The following is a 22709-nucleotide window of genomic DNA, read 5'->3' on the forward strand; positions in this document are numbered from 1 at the left end:
ATTGACCAGAGTGGGATTTGAACCAATGACCTCCGGATTAACGTGCCGGCGCTCTACCAACTGAGCTATGTAGCCCTATATTGGCAGTGTCCCAATTTTATATAGTACAAGAGCTGATCTACATGGTGAAGGTCTTTAACGACTTTTCAAGGTATATAATAACAAGGTTAAACAACGACGAAACAATAGAAAATGCACATTTTGTATGCGCAACGCACAGGATCAGCCATTGAGCAACCTTCAATGTGTTATAAGCTTATGTAACTTTTTCCGTAATGAAACCAAGAAACCCTTTTTGTTTGTTTTTTCTGTTTCCTGTATTTCTTTCTGGAGTCTAGGCATTTCAAATTCTCCATTTTGTCATGCTCTTTTTGTGTTTGATCTATTATTATTCTCATGTTTCCTGTACAAATCAAAGTGTACATTTGACCTTGAGTGTTGGTACTGATGCCTTAAAGTGAGATTTGGGTATTTATTGTGAAAATTTTCACAAAAAATCCACAATATTTTAGAAATATTCTTTTTCCACCACAGTGTAAAGAAAATGCTCTTACTGTTGACATGTCTCTTGGCCCTATGGTTAATTTCTAACATTTTAATGGCCGTTCAGCATTATAGTTAATGCCACGACATTTTAGACTTTGCCAGTGCTGGTCTCTTATAAAAATTACTATCAGACATGTTCTGCGAGGCAATTTACAGGCAACCAGTTCCAAGCAAGAAGAGAATCCATTCACATATGAATGTTCATATTCTATTCTCGAGGATCGTAAGACAATGTTTGAAAGATGACTCATGTTCTACCAAACTGGTCCTTTAGCATGCACTGCAGTTAATAGATGCCTCCAAGTTGCCTTATAAAACTTGTCTCATGTTTCAAGGCCCTAGCGGCCCTTAAAGACGCTGGACACTATTGGTAATTGTCAACGACCAGACGTCTCACTTGGTGTATCTCAACATATGCATAAAATAACAAACTTGTGGAAATTTGAGCTCAATCGGTCAGCGAAGTTTCAGATGCTTGATTTCGAGACCTCAAATTCTAAACCTGAGGTCTCGAAATCAAATTCGTCAAAACTACGTCACTTCAGAGGGAGCCAATTCTCACAATGTTTTATACTATCAACCTCTCCCCATCCCCATTACTCTTCAACAAGTAAAGTTTATGATAATAATTATTTTGAGTAATTACCAATAGTGTCCACTGCCTTTAAAGTAAATCCAGCACTCACCCAGCAGCATCTTTCTCCTCCTTGACAGCCTGTTGTACCATGCCTCTAGTTCTACGTGTTGTACCACATGATGTTGTTGGTTCATCTGAATCAATCACAATCTCTTCTACATCGCTTCCTTCTACTACAAACTGCTGGATGCTGTCATTACTGTCAGACATCTCATCCTCCGAGGCCGACGTCACAAAGTCTGACATGTAGTTGCGAGCTTGCTGTTCAGTCATGAGAATTGACAACATGTAGTTTAAAAATCAGTTTCATACTTGCCCTCTAAACAATTGTCATCAGCACTACTACAGAATTAGACAGAACTCTACAGGACTCTTCAGGATTGTACTCAGTACTCTGCAGGATTGTACTAAACACTCTACAGAATTGTACTCGTACACATAAAACCAAAATGAATATTCTTTATCCCTAATGCAAATTTAACATTTATTAAAAAAGAATCATTCGAGCACTCACAATTTTCTCCTGTCTGATCTCGTTGAGTTTCAATACATGAGGATGAGTCCATATCCTCATGAGTTGCTGATAATCGGCAAACAAACCACAGCCAGAACCTTTAGCTGATCCCTCCATCAATTCACCACTGTCATTACGAGACTGGGATTGCAAATACAACTCATACATCTTTATCTGGACAGGAGACAGACGTACTGAGACAACGTACTCATACTTCGGGGGCAGGAATTTGGTGAGGGCACTGTAGTCCTTTCTCTGGCGAATGAAAATACAATTTTATTTGTTACCTTTTGGGGGATAAAAATTGTTTTAATTTCTTAATATTCTAATATTCTTGTTATTTCAATATTCTTATTGTTTTAATTTCTTTTCTTAAAGTATAGGTTTTTGGAACCGTTTGGTTGTTTTAATCCAACAATAAAACTAACATGTGAAAATTTAAATTTCAACAGGTAGTCCCGTTTTTGTGATATCGCCAAATCTAAGAAACATTACGCGATAACGTTTCGCAGATTCAAATTTTGGGGCATACATAAAAACAGTTATCTTTTACATAAATTACTTTGAAGTGAAATTCTTCTCACAATGCATCCTACTATCAAAGCTGATGTAGGCTTCAAACCAAAAGTTTTTATTGCCACTAATTTTTTAAAGTGATAACTTATACCTTCTCTGTAAAAATGTACAAATGAAAATTTGAAATGAACAATTCTAGACTTCCCTTATAGAGGTGTCTGTCGATATTTACTAACGAAAAAGTCTGAAACTTGGATACAAATTCAAAGGTATATTGAAATGATGGCATTTCTACCGTTTGGTAACCCCTGGGGTTATAGATTCCAAGGAGCTTTTGAAAACAGTATCAAAAGCACCAGAGAAGTAGACAAATGAGCAGGATTTCTTTATTTGTTGAAAAAATATTGTCTGATTTTCTTTACCAGGCCGACCTAAAAAGTCTGAATTCAGCCAAAAGTCTGAGCAATCTCATCCCTTTATTAAACTCATACCTGTACACAGCCATTCAACAGGTCATGCAGTACGTGAGCTCTTCTTTTCATGATCTTGACATCTCTCTGTGTTGAGTCGGCACACTGACCATTGGTGATGGGATTAACGAATCGATTCAAGAACTCCTTCCTCGTACCAAGAAGGTTTGGTTTAACAAAGTCAACCATGCAATGATCTATCAAGGGAGAATCGCATCACATCAAGAAATTACCTAAATGTGCCAACACTGGCTTTATTATAGTAACTATTAAAAACATCCAAGCCCAAGTTTTCTCAACAAACTATATCTTCACAAGTCACCATGGATATTAATGTGCATGTGTCGTTACCAAGCATTTTTTCCTTATACAGCTAGAGAAGTAAACTGGCACTTCCTCTGTATGCAGATAATAAACACCGTAAGCAAATAATTCCATGGTAAATAGATCCATGAGATCGGACCCAGATCTCTCTCAAAACAAATTGCAATATGTTGCTAAACAGACCAGGAACACTGGGGTGAACCTCTTCTCGTTTCGATAAGTGCACTGTGTTCTTTTAAGTCCATTACACAACACACAGGACCAATGACTTTTTAATTAGGTTGCATCCAAAGGAAGCAGCAATAATGGTTAGGTTCGGTGTCTTGCTTAACAACACTAGTGTCATGACCAGGACTCGAACACAATCTGCTGATCAGAAACACCAGAGCTTCTTATCTGCTCACCAACGACACGCAACAAGGTTACACAAGAGGTGGCCATTTATAAATAAAACACAGAGAGATTTCTTCCTTACACTCAATCAGGTTATTCTGGAGAGGTGTTCCAGTCAGGCAGATACGTCTGAGCGTCTTGATGGCGTTCAGGGCTTTAGAGATTGCAGTGGTATCGTTCTTCAACATGTGACCCTCGTCACAAACCACAATGTCAGGACCTTAGGATTAGAGAAGGGATTATTATTATTGTTAAGTATTATTTATACAGGGTAGCCCCGTCAGTGTAAAAACACTGTTCTCCCTGACGGGGGCCCTATAGAAAAAGCAATACACAGAACAAGGATCAGTGCAAGAAGAGGAACTAGGTCACACCTTATTGAGAAGGTAGAATGCCTGATTTAAAAAAAAAAACTTTGAGATTACAGATTTTTCAGTTGTTTATTGAAGGGGAAAGATTCTTCGCAGTTTTTTATTTCTCAATTTGCAACGCCTTCTTGACATTGTCCTAGACTACAGACTGAACTGATGACAGTGATTTGAGCACAAGATCAACTTACTAACCCCCCCATTGATAACCCTACATTTGGTGATAAGGCTTTTTCTGTGGCAGCCCCTAAGCTTTGGAATGCGCTACCGTTTCACATACGTAGCGAACAGAAACTCGTCTCTTTTAAAAGTAATATAAAAACCCCACCCTTTTAAAACCACTTTTGAGTGTGTCTTCTTCTATGGTCACCTTGCCAGTTAGTTTAGAATTTTAGCATAGTTAGGGTTAGAGGCGTCTGTCTCCTGAAAAGTTCAAAACATTACCGATGCCAGCAGAGATAGGCCGATGTAATAAGTAATTAATTAGTTCTCTGTTGGCGGGACAGACGTATCCCCATACTTTTGTTTGGGCACTGGCCTGGTGACCAGTCTTTTTTTCTGTGTCTTTTTCTTCCACTCTGCTTTTTAACATGTGTTCTGCGCCTTTGAAAATTTTTCATATATAAGGGGCGCAATATAAATTTTAAATGTTATTATTATTACTTCTGATGACCTTGTGCTCTCACAGACAACCAACCCCCACCTGCCAGCACAGACAACCAACCCCCACCTGCCTAATGCCATACCACCAACCCATTATCCACCAACCTAGTATGAACTATTATAACATCATACACCAGAGTTTTCTTTCTACAGATTCACTCTAAGGAATATTTTGATATATAGTATTGTCTCTGCATTTTTAAATTTTAAGGATGCTTTTTTATTCTTGATTGATCACATAATTTTCCCATATACACTTGATTTCTGCAATGGCTTTTAACATATTTTTGTATTACAACTCTTTTCTTATACTATGTGGTCTAAAACGTAGTTTTTTATTATTGTTCGTTAGTCTTACCCGGATCAGCAAGAGTCTTCGTAAAAATGTTTCGCTGTTTCTTATTCTTGCAAAACTTATGAAGAGCAAGTTGTCTATACATTGTATAACCCATGACCATCACACCACCGTAGTCATGCCAGTGTTTAAGTGCGTCCGCTCGCTGCCAGTTTGACTTGAAGACTGTGATTTCAAATACCTGAGTGGTTGGAACATCAACATGAAACAGCAGTTTAATACAGGGCAAAGGAGTCTGAAAATCAAACAAAGACCTTAAAGGCAGTGGACATTATTGGTAATAACTCAAAATAATTGTTAGCATAAAAACTTACTTGGTAACGAGTAATGGGCAAAGGTTGATAGTATAAAACGTTGTGAGAAACGGCTCCCTCTGAAGTAACATAGTTTTCGAGAAAGAAGTACTTTTCCACGAATTTGATTTTGAGACCTCAAGTTTAGGATTTGAGGTCTCGAAATCAAGCATCTTAAAGCACACGACTTTGTGTGACCAGGGCTTTTTTTCTTTCATTATTATCTCGCAACTTCGACGACCAATTGAGCTCAAATTTTCACAGGTTTGTTATTTTATGCATATGTTGAGACACACAAAGTGAGAAGACTGGTCTTGGACAATTACCAATAGTGTCCAGTGACCTTAAGGCAGTGCAAGTTTTTCAATTCAAATACCTCATGAATTTTTACCCGATATTTGTTTTATTTATTTTTAAATGCCATTATGTCCGTTACCCAATTTCGTAGCTTTTCTTCAGATCAAAGAAATCCCCTGGCTTCTGCTTTCTAGGTTGTATCTTAAACTTGGGTGTGATCCTCGACCACACGGCAGTACAGGTTGTATGGATTCTGACTGCCACCCACGAACAAAGTTTTTGACATAATAGGGGACTGCCAACACAGGTAGCTCAGTTGGTGGAGCACAAGCACGATAAACCAGTTCAAAATCTCACTGTAGTAAAAATGTCTTTGTTCAACCCCAAATTAATACATAAAAGCACACAGTATACAAAGGCTATTCAAAGAAATCAATAATACCTCAATGTCACTATCTTCTCCAAGCCATTTCTCGAACTCAGAAACCCAGTTGAGGACGGTATTGAGTGGTGCCACTACCAGGCAACTCTTGGCGTTAATCTTGGGGTTATTCATAATGGTGTGTAAATACGTGATCACCTAGAGACAAAGAGAAGTTACAATATCAAAGCTTCGTGTACAAGGCCACTCGAAACCATTTTACTTTGAAAGTGTTGTCATATTGAACCTCCAATATTTCCTGTTTGAAATACTTTGATCATGCATTTTATTTCGTTCACCATAATTTAGATTTTTACATCAAAGGTCTGACTTGAACGTTGAGCCTTAGGTCCTATGTACTACATGGATTGGAAAACGAACCCAAAACACTTATCGTGGAAGAGTAGGGGTTCACATAGCCAGCACCTTTGTTCAAGGTTTCGTCAGGCTTGCAAGCTTCAGTGATTAAAGGCAGTGGAAACTATTGGTAATTACTCAAAATATTTATTAGCATAAAACCTTACTTGGTAACGAGTAATGGGGAGAGGTTGATAGTATAAAACATTGTGAGAAACGGCTCCCTCTGAAGTGTAGTAGTTTTCGAGAAAGAAGTAATTTTCCACGAATTTGATTTCGAGACCTCATATTTAGAATTTGAGATCTCAAAATCAAGCATCTAAAAGCACACAACTTCGTGTGGCAAGGGTATTTTTTCTTTCATAGTTATCTCGCAACTTCGACGACCAATTGAGCTCAAATTTTCACAGGTTTGTTTGTTTATGCATTTGTTGAGATACAGCAAGTGAGAAGACTGGGCTTCAACAATTACCAATAGTGTCCAGTGTCTTTAAGTTTACTTGCAAGGTTTCCTTGGTGTTATTGCCAGAAATCTACAATACTAAGCACTTTTGGGGTGGATACCAATGCTATATCATACCTTCATATTAACCAGAAACATCTCCTGCATACCTCATGTATGTTTAAAATATAGTGAAGAGGTCTTTGGGGCATTTTTGAGCACTTTTTGGTCACTCACTGCTTTTTGGGGTTGAATTTAATCGGGAAGGTAGGGCATTTTTACACTCGCTTAATGTACCAAATTTAAAAAAAATACTTTCCCAACCTACCACAACTTCTTTAAAGGGTCTATGTACATTTTGTAAGACAAAAAACACAATGTCTACAGATTTACACTAAACTTACACAGTTTGAAGATAATGACAGTAGAAAGCTCCCTGAAAATTAGTTGCTGAGGTGCCGTAGTTTTTGAGAAATGAGTAAAACAATGTCATAAAAATAATTTTTGTCTCAGTGATCATGAGACGAACATTATTTTAGCATGTAAAAACTTGTTTTCATGAGATTGTTTTACTCATTTCTCAAAAACTACAGCACCTCATCAGCAACTAATATTGTAAGGTACGCTTTCTACTATCATTATCTTCAAACGGTGTAAGTTTAATGTAAATCTGTGGACATTGTGTTTTGTGTTACAAAAAGTACCCAAATCCTTTTTACAATGTGTAACTGGAAACTGAACTTTTCTTTCTCTGGCCTTGATGGACCAGTAAGACATACCTGTAGAGTTTTCCCGAGTCCCATGCAATGAGCAAGGATACACCCAGAGCCTTTCTCATCAGCCTTCTCCAAGGACTCATACGTACAATCCCACATAAACTGTACCCCTTCAACCTAAAGATCAAAGAATATGAAGAAAGTCACTTCAAGATCTGATAAATGCATCAGAAAGAAAGGAGGGTCTAAAGCTGAACAAATTTAGAGGGAGTTTAAACCAAGGTCCAATTTTATGCTTAGCACAATACACTGTGCTTATCCTGCACTTTAAAGCATGTGATGCTACGGGTCATAATCGCACAATCCTACAGTCAGCAGTGCCATGAAATAAGGGCCGTGTGAAAAATCGGAATAAGGAATAATAGAACACAAATAGCAAGTCCCAACAGCTCTGTGTGCAAAAGTAGATATGATATTTCATGGACTTTCTACAACTGAGTTACTAATGCTAGAAAACACTGATGTCACATCGCAGGCGTTTGTTGTTTGGAACTAGCTTCAAGTGAATGATGTACACTTATCAGTTTGGGCAGTGGGCACACTAGTTTTGACCTAAATGGAATGGGGGGGGCAGAGAGAAGGGGGGGCAGAGAGGAGGGGGGGGGGGCAGAGAGGAGGGGGGGTTGGGAAGAGGGGAGGGGGCTAGCTCAGAAGGAGAATCCCTAATGGGTAATAGTGAGAAAGCATTTATGAACCTGATGTGGTTTGAGTTGCTTGGCAAGAGACTTCTCTACTGCCAGTGTAGGTTTCTTTGTCTCTGAGTTGTGCTCCAAGATAACTTCATCGACTGTACCCATCTCCTCAGCGGCCTGCTCAGATATCTTGGTCACCTGCGATAAGTTGTCAAAAAGGGAAATAATTAGGTTTCGACGATTTTTCTAGATTATATACTGTGATATTTGGAAATAAACAAACGGTGAAGAATGGTTTAGAGGGTTAACGTTATAAACTGCTGTATGGATCCACCGCCTTGTGAAACTCATCAATACTGACAAAATAAACGCACTTGGGGTAAAGATGTGCAGTGCTTACTAAACAGCGGCGTAGGGCGAAACAAAACAAATTCCATAATGGATAAACTTCTCTAAATTTCCGTGTTCTAGTTGGCAAGAAAAAATACAAAGGTCCTATGTTTGGATCCAACCCAAGCAGTATGCATGTGGTTTTTCCACAGGCTCTTTTATTAGGGGGTTGCCATGGTAACCGATAGGTTATCCTGAATTTTTGGATCACTAAGAATAAAGTCATTCATATCTGTGTTCATTTATATTCAATATCAGGCAAATCATTCTGTCTAACACAAGACATTCTCTAGACGTTGTTTGCAATTTGAGAAGTTTTCAATGACAACAATGGATCACTTTACCATTTTGCGTTTATCAGCGATGCGTTTACGTCGTTCTTTCTCCTCCTTTGCTGCCCTCACAGTCTCCTCCTGTAGCTTACCCTTAGAGATCACTCTACGAATCTTCTTTCGACCATGTTTGCTTGGGGTATCCTTCTCAGCATCAGATTCCTGAGGACACACAGTTTGTAATAATTCATATTTTTATTTGATTTTTTATGTTTTTTAAATGTCTATGTCTCTCTCTTTTAATAGTTTCCAAATGACATTTTAAAGTCAATTTTAATCGGAAGTTGAAGGTGGTACGTCGTTGCTAAGCGATTAAGAGCACCAAACTCAAGAGCTGGCTGGTGTTTCTGATGAAGTGTGGGTTCGAGTTCTGGTCATGACATCCTTGAGCAAGATACTTGACCATAATTGCTTTGTTACAGTAGTCCTTTGACCTGGGATTTGTAGTACATGTAAAAGATTCCAGAACAGGTTTCCTCAGGCTTGCTAGCTACAATGATTAGTTCACTTATGGGGCATCCTTTGTTTCATTACCAGAAATGTATAATAATATAAGTTGTCTGTTTTGTTGCTTGCTTTGTTTCCCTTTTTCTTTTCTTTTTTCTCTTTTTTTTTGGGGGGGGGGGGGGGATATATCTTGTGATATGTTAGGGGCCTACACTTTTAATAGGATCAGATGAGCTGCATGGGCTTTATAGAAAGTTTCATTCTTACTGACAGCTTTCATTTATCAATCAACAGCCCGAAAAAGAGCATGTGGCTTTTTTATTACCAAATCAGGGGTTGTACTTAATGGAATAATTTAAATACTGAATAAATAATAGCATAGTGATCAATGAAATGAGAGAATTTAAAAAAGATACAATTGAAGGAATCCAAACTTACATCGCCAGATCCCTTGACTTTTTGATCATCCGTTTCAGAATCAGTCGCCACCTTGATTCGTCGTCTCTTCTTCCCCTTTCCACGATTATAACTACGCTCCTTTTGGAAATCATTTGAGTCTTCATCGCTGTTTGAAGAAGACCTCTTCCGTGCACGCCCTCTCTTTCCCCCTTTCTTTGGTCTACCCTGATCCGAGTCGTTTTCAGAACTTGGATTGGCCCGCCCTCGTTTTCGTTTCTTCATTTTTTTCTTTCTGGAGTCTGAGCCACTAGCGTCTTCATCACTGCCTTCACTGCTGCTCTCTCCCAGTTTGACTCTCATGAGATGGTGACGCCTTCCATGCTTCTTCTTCTTTGATGATTTCTCATCTGATGAGCTTTCTTCTTCACCACTGTCACTCTCGCTCTCATCTTCCTCCTCTGATTCCGCATCAAACTCATCACCACTGTCTTTATCTTGAGTCTTCTTCTTACGTTTTCCTTTTGGTTTCTCAGAATCCTCCGAGGTTCCTTCATCATCTTCATCTTCTTCACTATCTCCTTTGTTGAGTTCTGCTTCTATTTCTTCCATCAGTTGCTTCTCAGCAAGCTTATTCTCCAAGTCACTGTCAATATCCTCTCCTCCCTCATGCCCTCCGTCTTCAAGATGGCCCAAGTCACTATCGGAGATATTCTCCAAAAGTTGGACGTCATCTCCTGATTGGTCGCCATCTTTCTCTGAATCCTCCTCCTCAGCGTCTGAATTAGAGTCAGAGTCAGAGACCTTCTTTGACTTGGCGGACTTGCTCTTTTTTGATGTTGCTTTTTCTTTTGGTTTCTTAGATTCTACATTGTCAGAATCTTTCAGCGAATCGGAATCTTCAGGAGTTGATTCTTGCTCCTCGTTGTCGTCATCCTTTGTTTTTTTCTTCCCGGCTGGAGCCTTTGAAAGTGTCTTTATCTGCCTCTCTAGATCAGAATCAAAATTAGAGGAATCTGAATCTCGAACCTTTGCCTTGGATTTCCCTGCAGACTTAGATGCCGACTTTCGCATAACCTTCAATCTTTTGGATCCTTTAGGTGTTTGCTTTGATTTTCTTGGAGTGATAAGACGCTCAACCTCATCAGAATCATCGTCCTCTGGGTTGCTGGAGTCTAGTCCAGGTCCCTTTCTCTCGCCCTTCTTTTTCAGATCTGGAGTCTTGGGAAAGTCCACTTCAGAACTTGATTCTTCATCTGGATTTTTTCTGTTTTTCTTTTTCTCTTTTTTGCTTTTTTTCTTCTTCTTCTTGTCCTTGACTTTGTCCTCTTCGCCTTCTTCCTTTTGCCTTCTTGCAGATCGTCTTGGTGGGGCCTTCCAATCGGAGCCCTTTGATGAAGAAGAATCATCATCATCTGAAGATTGTGTTAAATCTGAACTCCCTTCCTTATCCTCATCCTCTTTGTTTTCATCCTCATCCTCTTTGTTTTCATCCACATCCTCTTTGTTTTCAAACAATTCCTTGGAAACCTTTGTTTTTGAAGACTCCTCTTTCTTTTCATCCTGTTCAGGATCTGATGCAATCCCTTGATCAAGATCTGAGGAATCGGACGAATGCTTCTGAGAAACGTTCCTGGGACTCTTAGGTGTGGTCTTTTGCCGCCGTGGAGACTTGGATTTGTCTTCCTTGCTTTTTGCTATCTTCGGAATAGAAATTTTTTCAATTTTGATCCGCAAAGGAGTAATTTTGAATGGGGAATTTATTGTAGTCTCTTTCTTTGGAGTGGACATCTCATCTTCTCCTGATTGATCTGAACCTAAACCATCAATTTCTTCCATGAGGGCTTTTTCGCATTCAATGTCTTGATCACTGCGATCTTCCTTATCTACCTCTGACTCAACTTCTCCTCCCTCTGCGATCTCTTCCTCAATAACTTTTCCAGCTTTCTCTTTGTCTTCTTCCTCATCAGCTTCTCCATCTCCAAGATCTTCTTCGTCTTCAGCTTTGTCACTGTCAGTTTCCTTTGTATCAGATTTTTTGCTCTTACTCTTACCGTCTTTTTCTTCAATGTTTTTGCAAGGCGTTTCTATTTCTGTACTTTTGTCTAGCTGTTGATCGTCATCTTTCTCATGTTCTTGTGTTTCCACATTTTGGTTTGTTTCTTCAGTTTCCATTTCCTGTTCTGATGAAGCGCTTTGAGGATTCTCTTCTTCATCCAATTTGTTTTTTACTTCTTCACACTCCGCTGATTCCTCCAAACTCTCAGTTACATCTTCACTTTGATCATCAGTTTCATTGTTACGGTTGGAGCGTCTATTTTTAGGAGTGTCTTTCTGCTTTCTGACAGTCTCTTCACTGCTTGAAGGTTTAGACTGATTAAGTTTTGGTTTGGAATCATGTGATGTTTGGCCATTGTGTTGGGAGTGCGTCTTCTTCGCCTTTTTGTCTAGTTTTATTTCCATCCACTTACTGGACATGTCTAATTGCACCGTACCCCTTTTAGTGTCCTTATCTGATTGAGCAGCAAGTCTTAGATTAATCTCTTTCTCAGCCTTTGCTGTAGTACGCTTCAAGCTGCGCATAATCCACAATGCCATCTTGAGTCCCCAGCGATCTCCTTCCTTAGGTCTTAAGATCCTCAAACCATCAGAGCTGATCTCCAAAGTTGGTTTGTTGGGTTTAAACTGGAGATTAACGCTAACTTTGCTAATGCTCGGGTGGAGTGTTCCAGAATAGTCATCAGCCTCATCAGCCTCTCTGCCGTCGCCCGTTTGACGTCTGCGTGATTTGGACGGTTTCTGTTCTGCCATCTTATTCAAGCCCTCAAGAGCACTTTTACACTTCATGCGTAGCTCCTGGAGGGGTTTGTGGTCGCAGGCAAAGCAGCGCCACTTGGTGTCTTCACTGCTCATCAAGGCTGAGAGGAAACTTCGTCCAAGGTTGTGCTTGATGCATTTCTTGCAGAAGGCGTTAGTGCAGAAATCACAGCATATGAGACTACCACCCTCGGCACACCAACGACACTGTTCATCAATCCCTTCATCATCTTGACTGAATGTACCACTCTTGTAGTAGTCGAAGCATCTCTGCAAAGAAATTAAATCATAAAACTTGATAAAATTCAGATGAATCCCTCTCAACTGTTCTCATTAAAGGCAGTGGACACTATTGGTAGTTCCTCAAAATAATTTCTAGCATAAAACCTTTCTTGGTGACGAGTAATGGAGAGAGGTTGATGGTATAAAATATCGTGAGAAGCGGCTCCCTTTGAAGTGCCATAGTTTTCGAGAAAGAATTTGATTTCGAGACCTCAGATTTAGAACTTGAGGTCTCAAAATCAACCATCTAAATGCACACAACTTCGAGTAACAAGGGTGTTTTATTCTTTCATTATTATCTCGCAAGGTCGATGACCGATTGAGCTCAAATTTTCACAGGTTTGTTATTTTATGCATATGTTGAGATGAAGGCTAGTCTTTGACAATTACCAATAAGTGTCCACTGCCTTTAATTCAAGAAGGTGCTAATAATTACTTGAGGTCAACCCTAAATAGGTAGAAAAACTCCTTTACCAATACACTATGCTCCAATTGTTTAATTTCAGCCAGGACCAAATGGCATATGTAGAGCAGATTAGGCACAAAAAAGTTGCTAAGCAAAAAATAATGCTTACCAGATTTAGGTTACCAAATTAGGCCAACATTTCCTGTGTACCATCTGTGAGTGGTGTCCTGCTCATTTTTGTTCAACAGAGACTGTTTGCTCAAGCAAATTGAGCCCAAGCCTTATTTCATACAAACTTTTGAAGTTCCTGAATAACCAGGGCCCAGTTTCATGGCTCTGCTTACCCTTAGCAAGGAATTCCTCACTTACGTCAAGCGTATCTTATGTTTTAGCAAGGAATTTATTAGAGATGTTAAATTTGCATCGGGGATAAAGAATATTAATTGGTTTTTACCCATACACCGATGTGTGTTTGCACTGTATACTCAGTACTTTCCGGAGTCATGTGAAAAAATATCACAGGCATGTTACTCGGGTGGGATTCGAGCCCACGACCCTTGCAATTCTCAAGTATTTGCAAGGGTCTAGAATTGCAAGGGTCGTGGATTTGAATCCCACCCGAGTAACATGCCTTTGATATTTTTTCACATGACTCGGGAAAGTATACAGTGCTAACACACATCGGTGTATGGGTAAAAACCAATTAATAAGGAATTTATTTGTGCACTTGGGTCCTGCAAGTCCTAAGTTGGAACCAGCCCTAACTCTTTGTGAAATCGACCCCTGGAGTTATACGGAGGACATGGCCGCTGATGCCCTGGTCTTGGCCTTGGTTCCCCTTCCAAAAGTTTCCCATAGACTTTAAAATGATCTTGCCCTCTCAAAGATTAAGACTCACCCTGCACAGAATGACTTTGAGTATGGGATGTGGTTTGAAGGTCCGAGCGTCTAAATGGTTGACTTGCTTATGGCATGATGTACAATGAGCCTTCTCAATATCACTCTCTACTGAAAGAATACACAAATCACCAACAAATTAGGAGTTATGTCCCTTGGTTGTGGTGATACGGGTAAAAACAACATCCCTTAGAACAAAATAAATGTTCACTTAGATTACATGATATAAAGATGGTCATGGTGGAAACTTCAAAATCTCGTTTTGCTTCAAATGCTCTGGTTTTTGAGAAAGTAGGACATTTTTTCAGTCTTAACAAACATTTTTGACCTCGAAAGAGTAAGTCGCTAGCTCCTGACACAGTGAAAACAGAAAAATCATTATTTTCTGTCGACTCTGATGACCGATTAAGCGAAAAAGGCAAAGTATGACTTTGGTTTTTGAATCAATTGACTGGTTGTATTGTCGTATTTCAGATTACCACGGAGTAACCTGGTAAGTCTGCTGCCACCTAGAGTTCAAATTAGTCTCCAAATGAATTAAAAATAATTCTACAATGCAAATCAATTCACCTTTTTGCGCCATGCGTCTGGTCCTGAGTTTGGATTTGAATTCCGGTCCTTCAAAGTCACTTTCATTATCTGGAACAGCCTCGGGCTGAACAATCACTGTTCCTGGTTCAGGAAATAAAACTTATCAATTAGTACATTATCGCGTAAAACTTCTGTTTTCAAATTACACTGGAATACTTGAGAAAACAATTGAATGGGGTTCGATATGGAGGGTACACTGTAGTTGTGAAAACTTGAGATTTTGTATGAAATTATTTAATCTCAGGAACAAGTTTCATGGAACTCAAAGCAACACTCTCCTGATCAGAAACCAGAGCTCGAGTCTGGTGCACTACTTGTGAGTGGGAAACCCTGGTCCTTAACTGACTCAATTTGGGTCGCAATAGGCCAGTTAAGCCAAGTTCATACTTCCTACGATTTCCTGCGATTGCCTTTTTAAATTGTATTCTTTGCGAACTCCTTTGTATTTTAATGTTGTAATTTGGTAATTGTTTTGTTTCTAATTAGGCGCTTGAGGTAATTATGGCAATTTGGTGCTTTATAAATATCTTGTTATTAGTAAAGAGATATTATTATCTGCTCGGCCATGACAAGCTGCTTGAGAGTAGGGAAACCCTGGTCTATACTCCAAGGGTAGTTACACTTAGGCTTACCCTCTGGGAGAACAGGCTCCTCTTTGTCCTTGACCTCCTCCTCTTCCCTGGTACTATCATCACCGGTACCCGCCCCATTGCACACTGCCTCACTGCTTGTACTTGGGGTACCAGGATCAAACGATGAAGGGTCTATGTCCATCGCATCCTCAATGTCAGAGACTATGACTTCATCTTCGACTACTAAGGGCTGCCTCGTTATGTGGTGAGGCACCCTGGCTTTTCTGGAGAGGAAAGAATATCAGAGGTCAGAGGGAGTAAGTGGGGGAATGCGTTTAACAAGACCAGAATTGGTTTTACAGAAAATGCCCCACAGAGAGCTTATCTTTTGAACTGCTTGAATATGAACTTTAAAAGAAGATTTCTACGATTAAATTTATGGGCAAGTATTCTTCAATATTCAACAAAATTGAAAGATATTCATCAGAGTGAAAGTCAACATTTGAACAAAACAAAAAAGACCAGCAGAATGCCATAGAATAATCATTGGTCTTGGGCCTACACTCCAGTTTACAATTTGAGCACTAGCATGGAAAGATGGGAACAGTGTTGAGATATTGTAACGGAATCCCCCATGGAATTCCGCCAGTCGTATGAGTTATTACAGAAAAGTTTGCCAGATAGGTTACCAAAGAAACATGAACAAGCCAATTATTTTTGGACTAACAACCAATTCAAATGTTCCTAGTTGTCCTCAATGTAATTTCTTAGCACAGGCAACCGATGTTTCACTCTGGAATTGGTTGTTCAATTTTTCCTTCATAAAAGCACTTCCATGAGAGAAATTCAAATCTCTGATCATTGAATAAACTCACCTTCTTGAGGATCCAGTTGGCATCTGCAGAATGGGCGGAAAAATAAACAGTGACAAAATTTATCAACAATTTCATCCATTCGTTTAAATGAGAGACAAGCACGAAATTAAACCAACTTATTGTTGTACACTGTACTTCATAATATGTAAATGGGTTGTAAAAATTTAAGTATGCAATACTTGTTTTGGGAAAAAGAACATTGTTTAGGTTTTACCACTGCACCAACGGGCCATATGGTTAAAAACCAATAAATGCTAGGAAATTTAAGCAAAAAGTATTGCTTGACTTTGTGCAGCTTAAAGTGAAGTTTACCTTATTTGCTAGCAAACACTAGTTTTTAGCTATACCACCTTATGTACATTTCAAAGGATCCCACTTTAGCCTCTGGTTCTAGAATGTGTGGTCATGGGTTCGAACGAATCCTGTCAATTCTTTTCCAAAACCTCACAAAAGCACTCCGTGTACAAGTATATCGTACATCACTCATCAGAGTAAAATTGAAATTCAACATACAGACATGTACGCCTATGTAGCAGGCCTTGAACTAAGTAAGTTGCTCTTGAGGGGGCACAGCAATTTCCCTCTGGTAAGGAACACTACTACGTATTTAGGAAAACATAAATGAGTACAGGAACCTTGCACAGGGCACCACAGCAAAAGCACAGGGCACCACGACAATTGCTGTGGGTGATGTGGGTTTAAAGGCAGTGGACACTATTGCTAATTGTCAAAGACTAGCCTTCACAGTATGTGTATCTTAACATATGCATAAAATAAAAAACATGTGAAAATTTGAGCTCAATCGGTCATCGAACTTGCGAGATAATAATGAAAGACAAAAACACCCCTGTCACACGAAGTTGTGTGAGTTTAGATGGTTGATTTCGAGACCTCAAGTTCTAAATCTGAGGTCTCGAAATCAAATTCATGGAAAATTACTTCTTTCTCAAAAACTATGGCTCTTCAGAGGGAGCCGTTTCTCACAATGTTTTATACCATCAACCTCTCCCCATTACTCGTCACCAAGAAAGGTTTTATGCTATATAATTATTTTGAGTAATTACCAACAGTGTCTACTGCTTTTAACTTGAGGCCTGGCTAGTTACAAAAGTACATGTATCCTCACCTTTGTAGTGGATTCGTTGCTACCAACTGTACTCATGGCTTGCTGGCAGGACAGAATAGGAACAATCTACTACAATGTAGTTGCCCCCGATTGGTTGGCTTCTTGTGATGCACTTAACCAAAACACCTGTGCATAAAAAAAGTTGAGCATAAACTGTGTGAGAATTTGCAGTGCATACTTTCTCTCCAAGAAAGGAAAACAAGAGGGGGAGGGATTACTGAAACAGTCAGACATGCAACTTGGTAAATGAAAAGAGGGTAGTTCAATGGCCAAGCACACCAAACTTTCTCTGGTGTCTTCCAACTTCTTTGGCACTTTAAACAAGAAAATCATAATTAAAGGATTGGTAAGGAAATCACTCTTTTTAATTAATGTCGACCTTGGATTCCAAGTTGGAACGGTGCATGTTTTTGGGGACACTTATAACTTTATAATGTTTATTCCTGGTCTTCATAGAAAAATACTCGGCCGGTAAAGTACATGTACTTGGCGGGGATGTTTTTTTGACATTCAGTTGCAGTTGCTTTTAACTACATAGATGCATTTGTAGCACAGATATCCGTCTTTGCCATCGAATGCTTCAGGGGGAACACCACAGGCGAAAGGACACAACTTCCACTATTGCAACTAAATAGTAAACTGCCCACAAATTGATGAGTTTTGCACAATATTAGGCCTAACTCTTTATAGACCACTAAACTGCGTTGAAGGTTGTGCTGAGTTTGACTAAAAATGACATCCAGTAACCACAAGACCCGCCCCCTCCCCCTCACCCCCCCCCCCCACCCTAACATTTTTTAGTATAGCTCTACTTATGCTCTCATGTCAGGGATTTGCTGTTCACACTGTTTGTTATTGGGTTTTCTCTAATCCTTTTAAAACCCTTAACAATAACACCCCAAATTTCCTTAAAATTCAAATTACACATACATTGTACAAATTCACATCCGGGTCAAGAAAGTCAGTTGAGATTTTCATAAATGGTTATAAAACATACATGTGTACACTGTTCATAGCATCCATGCTCAATAGTAACACACAGTGTGTAATGCACAACAGGAAGCTTGCTCTACTGTAACATGGAGGTAGTAGGAATAGATACAGAGTGCATTCACCTCCAAGTATGGGTTCGGATAGGGGTAAAACAGTCAAATCAATGCATCTGGTGTACTTGGTACAAATATGATAAAACAGTTGTTTGAGTATGCACCATGTATACGTTTGCAGTACACATGGCACCTTATAAACCCTACAGGGTGATGGGTCTCATAATTCAAAAACTTCACAGATTATTTTGACTGGATAGTGGAAATAAGAGACGCCCCTGCAGATAAAGCGCTGTAAAAACTAGCTTATTATTAGTATACAATGCATTGATGACATAAAAATGCTTTCAGTTGAAGCAAGGATGGTTTCAGAAAAGGAGACAAGCGAATAGAGAAATTACATCCACGACATGAAGCTGGAGGTGCAAACCCATACAAATTAACTTTTGCAGAAAATAAGATTTATAAAAAAATAGTACAAACTGTCATCCTGATTACATCATGTACGTGTACGTCTTCAGTGGGTATTATGTATTTCATGCACGATAAAATGTGCACAATGCACTGAGGCAGCTTGCAGAGATCTCAAGTGCAGCTGGGAAGCAATTAGTCTTTACAAAGATTTTGGGTTAAAAAGAGAAGAATTTGGACCTTATTTGTTAAATCAGGTGACACATTAATTATAATCAGCAAAAGGGAAACTTTGATGCATTAACATAATCATGAATATTAATTAAGAAATTAATTATTCATGAGTTTGAAACATGAATATGAATGAAATCATGATTATTCATGTCCTCATTTGCATAAAAAGCAGACACCCACAATGCACTGCTCAAAATGGCTTCTGTGTAAAATGATTTGTGTAATAATGAATGGGCAGTATGTACACCACGATGGAACCCATGGCATCTTAAGTATCAAGATCAAGAAGTACACATACATTAATAAGAAATCTGACTGTCTCTGGTTGACATGCTATTTTCATTTCATTTTTTTTCCTGAACATTTTTAACCAACATAATGAAAATGCTATTGCTGCATATGATGTTACTCCCTCTGTAGATTAGGGAATAGTTTATAAATGCTATTTCTTCACCGAGGTGCTGAGTGGTAATCAGTTTAAAATAAAATGCAGAAATGATTCATTGTCCAACTAATAAACAAATAAATGCACTTAGCAGTTTTTAGTAAACCATGATTTATATTATAATATAAATAGCATTGCATTTACATGAAAACAAAATTAGCCAAAATATGTCAATGATAATCCTACATAAAGACTACAATGTAACCTGGCTAATTTTGGTAAAATAAACTTGCCAAGTTGTTAAACAAAATACACAAAACAGCTTAGAAGGCCGCCTGCACCTAAACTGCAACACACCTGCACTACTTTCAGATTGACTTTTTGACTTTTTCAAAGTCAATATACAGGCAATGGTTAGTTGTATATTGCATTTTAACTGATTGGAAAGAAAATGTGCACAAGAGTAGGAAACTAAGCAACTAATCTCCTTTTTATTGACTTAATTTTGTCTCCAGCACAACCATTAAAAACATTCATTAATACCTAAGACAGTTTCACTATTCCTATAAAAAAATTGGTGGAGATCGCGTCACGTGGGTGTGTATAAACCTTTGTTAATGACCAGTAAAAAGTGTTGAAACATGGGCATGACGCGCGAGCTTGCACCTGTGCTTATAAGACAGAAATCATTACTATTGGTCGAGAGCAACTGCTGGAACAGTTGTGCCACATCATGCGATACACGGGACGCACACAGCAATCTCCTGTTAAGGAGTTGTTTACCCGAGGGCCTTGACTGGGCCTTACCATTTCATAGCTGGAAGGGTGTTGTGTTGAAGGAAATCATTGAACAACTATAATTTTTGCACTTATTTTACTTTTTGACCAAAAAGTGTTGATGTTTTTTTTTACCGAAAAAGGTATTTATGAATGGGAATCAAAGTCTGTTGAATCAGATTTCAACTAGTGGTTTAAACCCAACGAGGCCTGGTTCTTAATTATTTACCTCAACTTTGTCTCAGTAAAATTATCAAGAACCAGGCCTCGGCGGGTTTAAACCACTAGTTGAAAACCTCTTCACCACACATTGATTCCCTTATTGAAAACTCTCGTGTGCAGTGCTCATGTGAACTTGGCTCAATTATTATTACACTTAATGCATCGCTTGTTTTTATTTTGCATTTTCCTAATATTTCTTTTGTTTTGACTTACAACAATGTTTTTTCTTTGGGAACTAGAGTTAGGTGAGCCAATTGCTTCCTAATAAAAACTCTTGCCCTTCCAAGTGTAGTACTAAGATTTTTACAAATGTAATTTCAAAAGAGAGTGCATGAAATGGAGACCCCCCCCCCCATGACGTGTATTTTGTATGTGGTTTTATTTGCCAATTAAAAAAAAGCTAGACTTGACAATGATGATGACTCGTGGAAATTAACTGCCAGATTTTACCCTGTGAATGTGATACTTGCTTACAATGTTGCTCAGAAAAATGGCTATTATTTGAACTAACTGGGCCATTAAAAGGCAGTGGACGCTATGGCAATTACTCAAAATAGTTATTATCATAAAACCTTTCTTGGTTTACCAGTAATGTGGTGTTTTTTTCTTTCATTAATATCTCGCAACTTTGATAAACGATTGAGCTCAAATTGTCACAGTTTTGTTATTTTATGCATATATGTTGAGATACACCAACTGTGAACACAAGTCTTTGACAAATTACCAGTAGTGTCCAGTGTCTTAAAATGCGGCGTGGCCATCAATAAATATTGAGTGTACTGTGTCTGTAAAGCTGACTTCAAGTCTCTCTCCCAGCATGGGAAATTAACTGTCCCTCTTGGATGAAAATAACACACTAAAGTAAAGTCAGACCTCAGGTTGTACAACGATTAAACCTGCTAGGATACAGAAACTTATGAGTTAACTACAAAAAGGTTTTGGAGCTTATGATATACAATCCGCGAGATGGGGGGGGGGGCAGAGTGTACCCCCCCCAATTGACCGATCCACTAAGCTCCGCCCCATTGCGTACTGACCAATCACAACGCAATGAAGGTCCGACAGTTAAGGTCCGACATGCGTGCGCGTATCTTGGCGCGCACGTCAGAGTTGTGCAGAGAGGCATTGGAGAGCCCCACGTGTTTTAGCTCGCACATGTGTCGTGGGTGGAGCCTACTGGATCGGTGTATACTAAGCATTTTCCTCATTGTATTGGCTATTGCAATATACCAACTAAATGCAAGGCGTTTCATCATATTTCCTGTTTTTGCCATTTGCCGATTTTCTTTTCGTTTCGCTCTAAAAGTAGTTGGTTTTATTTTCCAGTAGTTTGTGTAGCCATGGAGGTAGAATTCTACCTCCATGGTGTAGCTTTGTAGTTTTGTACATTAAATTAATATAATGAAAAGTAACTTGAATAAAATCCTCCTCCAGGATAAAATAAATAAAAATATAAATAGATGATATGGCGGGGGAATCAATGGGGGGTGTTGCCTGCACTAAAACTTGTGCTACGTGCCACTACTTTCTTTGTTTAATCTAGAATAGTTTGAGAGAAATACAGCTATTTTTAAAGTGTACAGGCAGCCTGCAGAGGGGTTGAACGTCAATCACTGAACAGCCTTTTTTGCTGCCAAAATGCAAGAGCACTTCCTCCCTACACAATCCACGTAAAATAAAGTCTTTATCTTTTTTGTATACTTTACTCCTTTCAATTTTGATCACAATAACATAATTGCCAAGCAATCCACCCACAAGTAACCCTACAGTTTTGCAAGTGTGGTGAATCAACTATGACATATCTGACGCTTTTTTACGTAATGAAAACCCACAACAGAAAAAGTCATGTCGTGCCCATAAAAACAACACGTGAACTGTGTGCAGAAGTGAGCAACGCATGACGCCGTGTCTAACGCTATCGGAAAGTTCATTGTTTCCATTGTTACACACCGGTAAAAACTAACTTCACACGAAGTTTAAAGAAATAACAACCTCACCTTATCAAACCATGATTATGGTCTCTTGTCTCGACACTTCGTTTAAAGCAGGTGGTATATTTAAATGACAAATCGGCTTAAATCCATCCATTTATGCCGCAAAACTGGAATCCCCGCGAAATCCTTTTCCATTTTCGCCGCCTTGTCTGGCGGAGTTGTTTTGCGCTTAAGGTTGGCGCATACTATTGAATATGCATTATTTTGACTCCTCCCATTTTATGTGATTAAAAAACCTCTGCGCGCTGATGGGCCGGGGAGGTACGATTAATTTCCCATTCATGAAACAGCTCAATTTTTATGATCTGTAACAAACGATTGCTCCGATTGAGGTCAACAATGAAAGCATATTAATTTTGGCCGCCGGTTTTGATGATGGATTCGGCCCATTATAAAACTTTTGGCAAAAAAAAAAAAACTACCACCAACATAGTTTGTTTTATATTTGGTTCATCCGCTAGAGGTCAGGGAGTGGACCCGACACACACCCCAAAATTCGGGGAAA

General features: G+C 39.0%; 1 protein-coding gene across 2 annotated transcripts in view; it reads right to left on the reverse strand.

Annotated features, from left to right (window-relative positions):
* The window catches only part of LOC117293187 (transcriptional regulator ATRX homolog), a 39236-nt gene extending 16657 nt beyond the window's left edge, over positions 1 to 22579 (reverse strand). For both annotated transcript variants that reach the window (XM_033775409.1, XM_033775408.1), the window contains exons 1-16: positions 22208 to 22579; positions 17136 to 17261; positions 16010 to 16032; positions 15195 to 15418; positions 14542 to 14643; positions 13973 to 14082; positions 9612 to 12656; positions 8739 to 8888; positions 8068 to 8202; positions 7376 to 7489; positions 5819 to 5956; positions 4790 to 4967; positions 3483 to 3620; positions 2705 to 2880; positions 1698 to 1952; positions 1233 to 1444 (exon numbers count right to left, since the gene is read on the reverse strand). In XM_033775409.1, coding sequence (XP_033631300.1) covers positions 1233 to 1444; positions 1698 to 1952; positions 2705 to 2880; positions 3483 to 3620; positions 4790 to 4967; positions 5819 to 5956; positions 7376 to 7489; positions 8068 to 8202; positions 8739 to 8888; positions 9612 to 12656; positions 13973 to 14082; positions 14542 to 14643; positions 15195 to 15418; positions 16010 to 16032; positions 17136 to 17171 — 5036 coding nt within the window. In that variant the 5' untranslated portion in view covers positions 17172 to 17261; positions 22208 to 22579. The remainder of the gene's footprint in view (positions 1 to 1232; positions 1445 to 1697; positions 1953 to 2704; positions 2881 to 3482; positions 3621 to 4789; positions 4968 to 5818; positions 5957 to 7375; positions 7490 to 8067; positions 8203 to 8738; positions 8889 to 9611; positions 12657 to 13972; positions 14083 to 14541; positions 14644 to 15194; positions 15419 to 16009; positions 16033 to 17135; positions 17262 to 22207) is intronic.
* Positions 22580 to 22709: the final 130 nt, after the last annotated feature.

Source organism: Asterias rubens, chromosome 8 (genome assembly GCF_902459465.1).
Source record: "Asterias rubens chromosome 8, eAstRub1.3, whole genome shotgun sequence".
NCBI lineage: Eukaryota > Metazoa > Echinodermata > Asteroidea > Forcipulatida > Asteriidae > Asterias > Asterias rubens.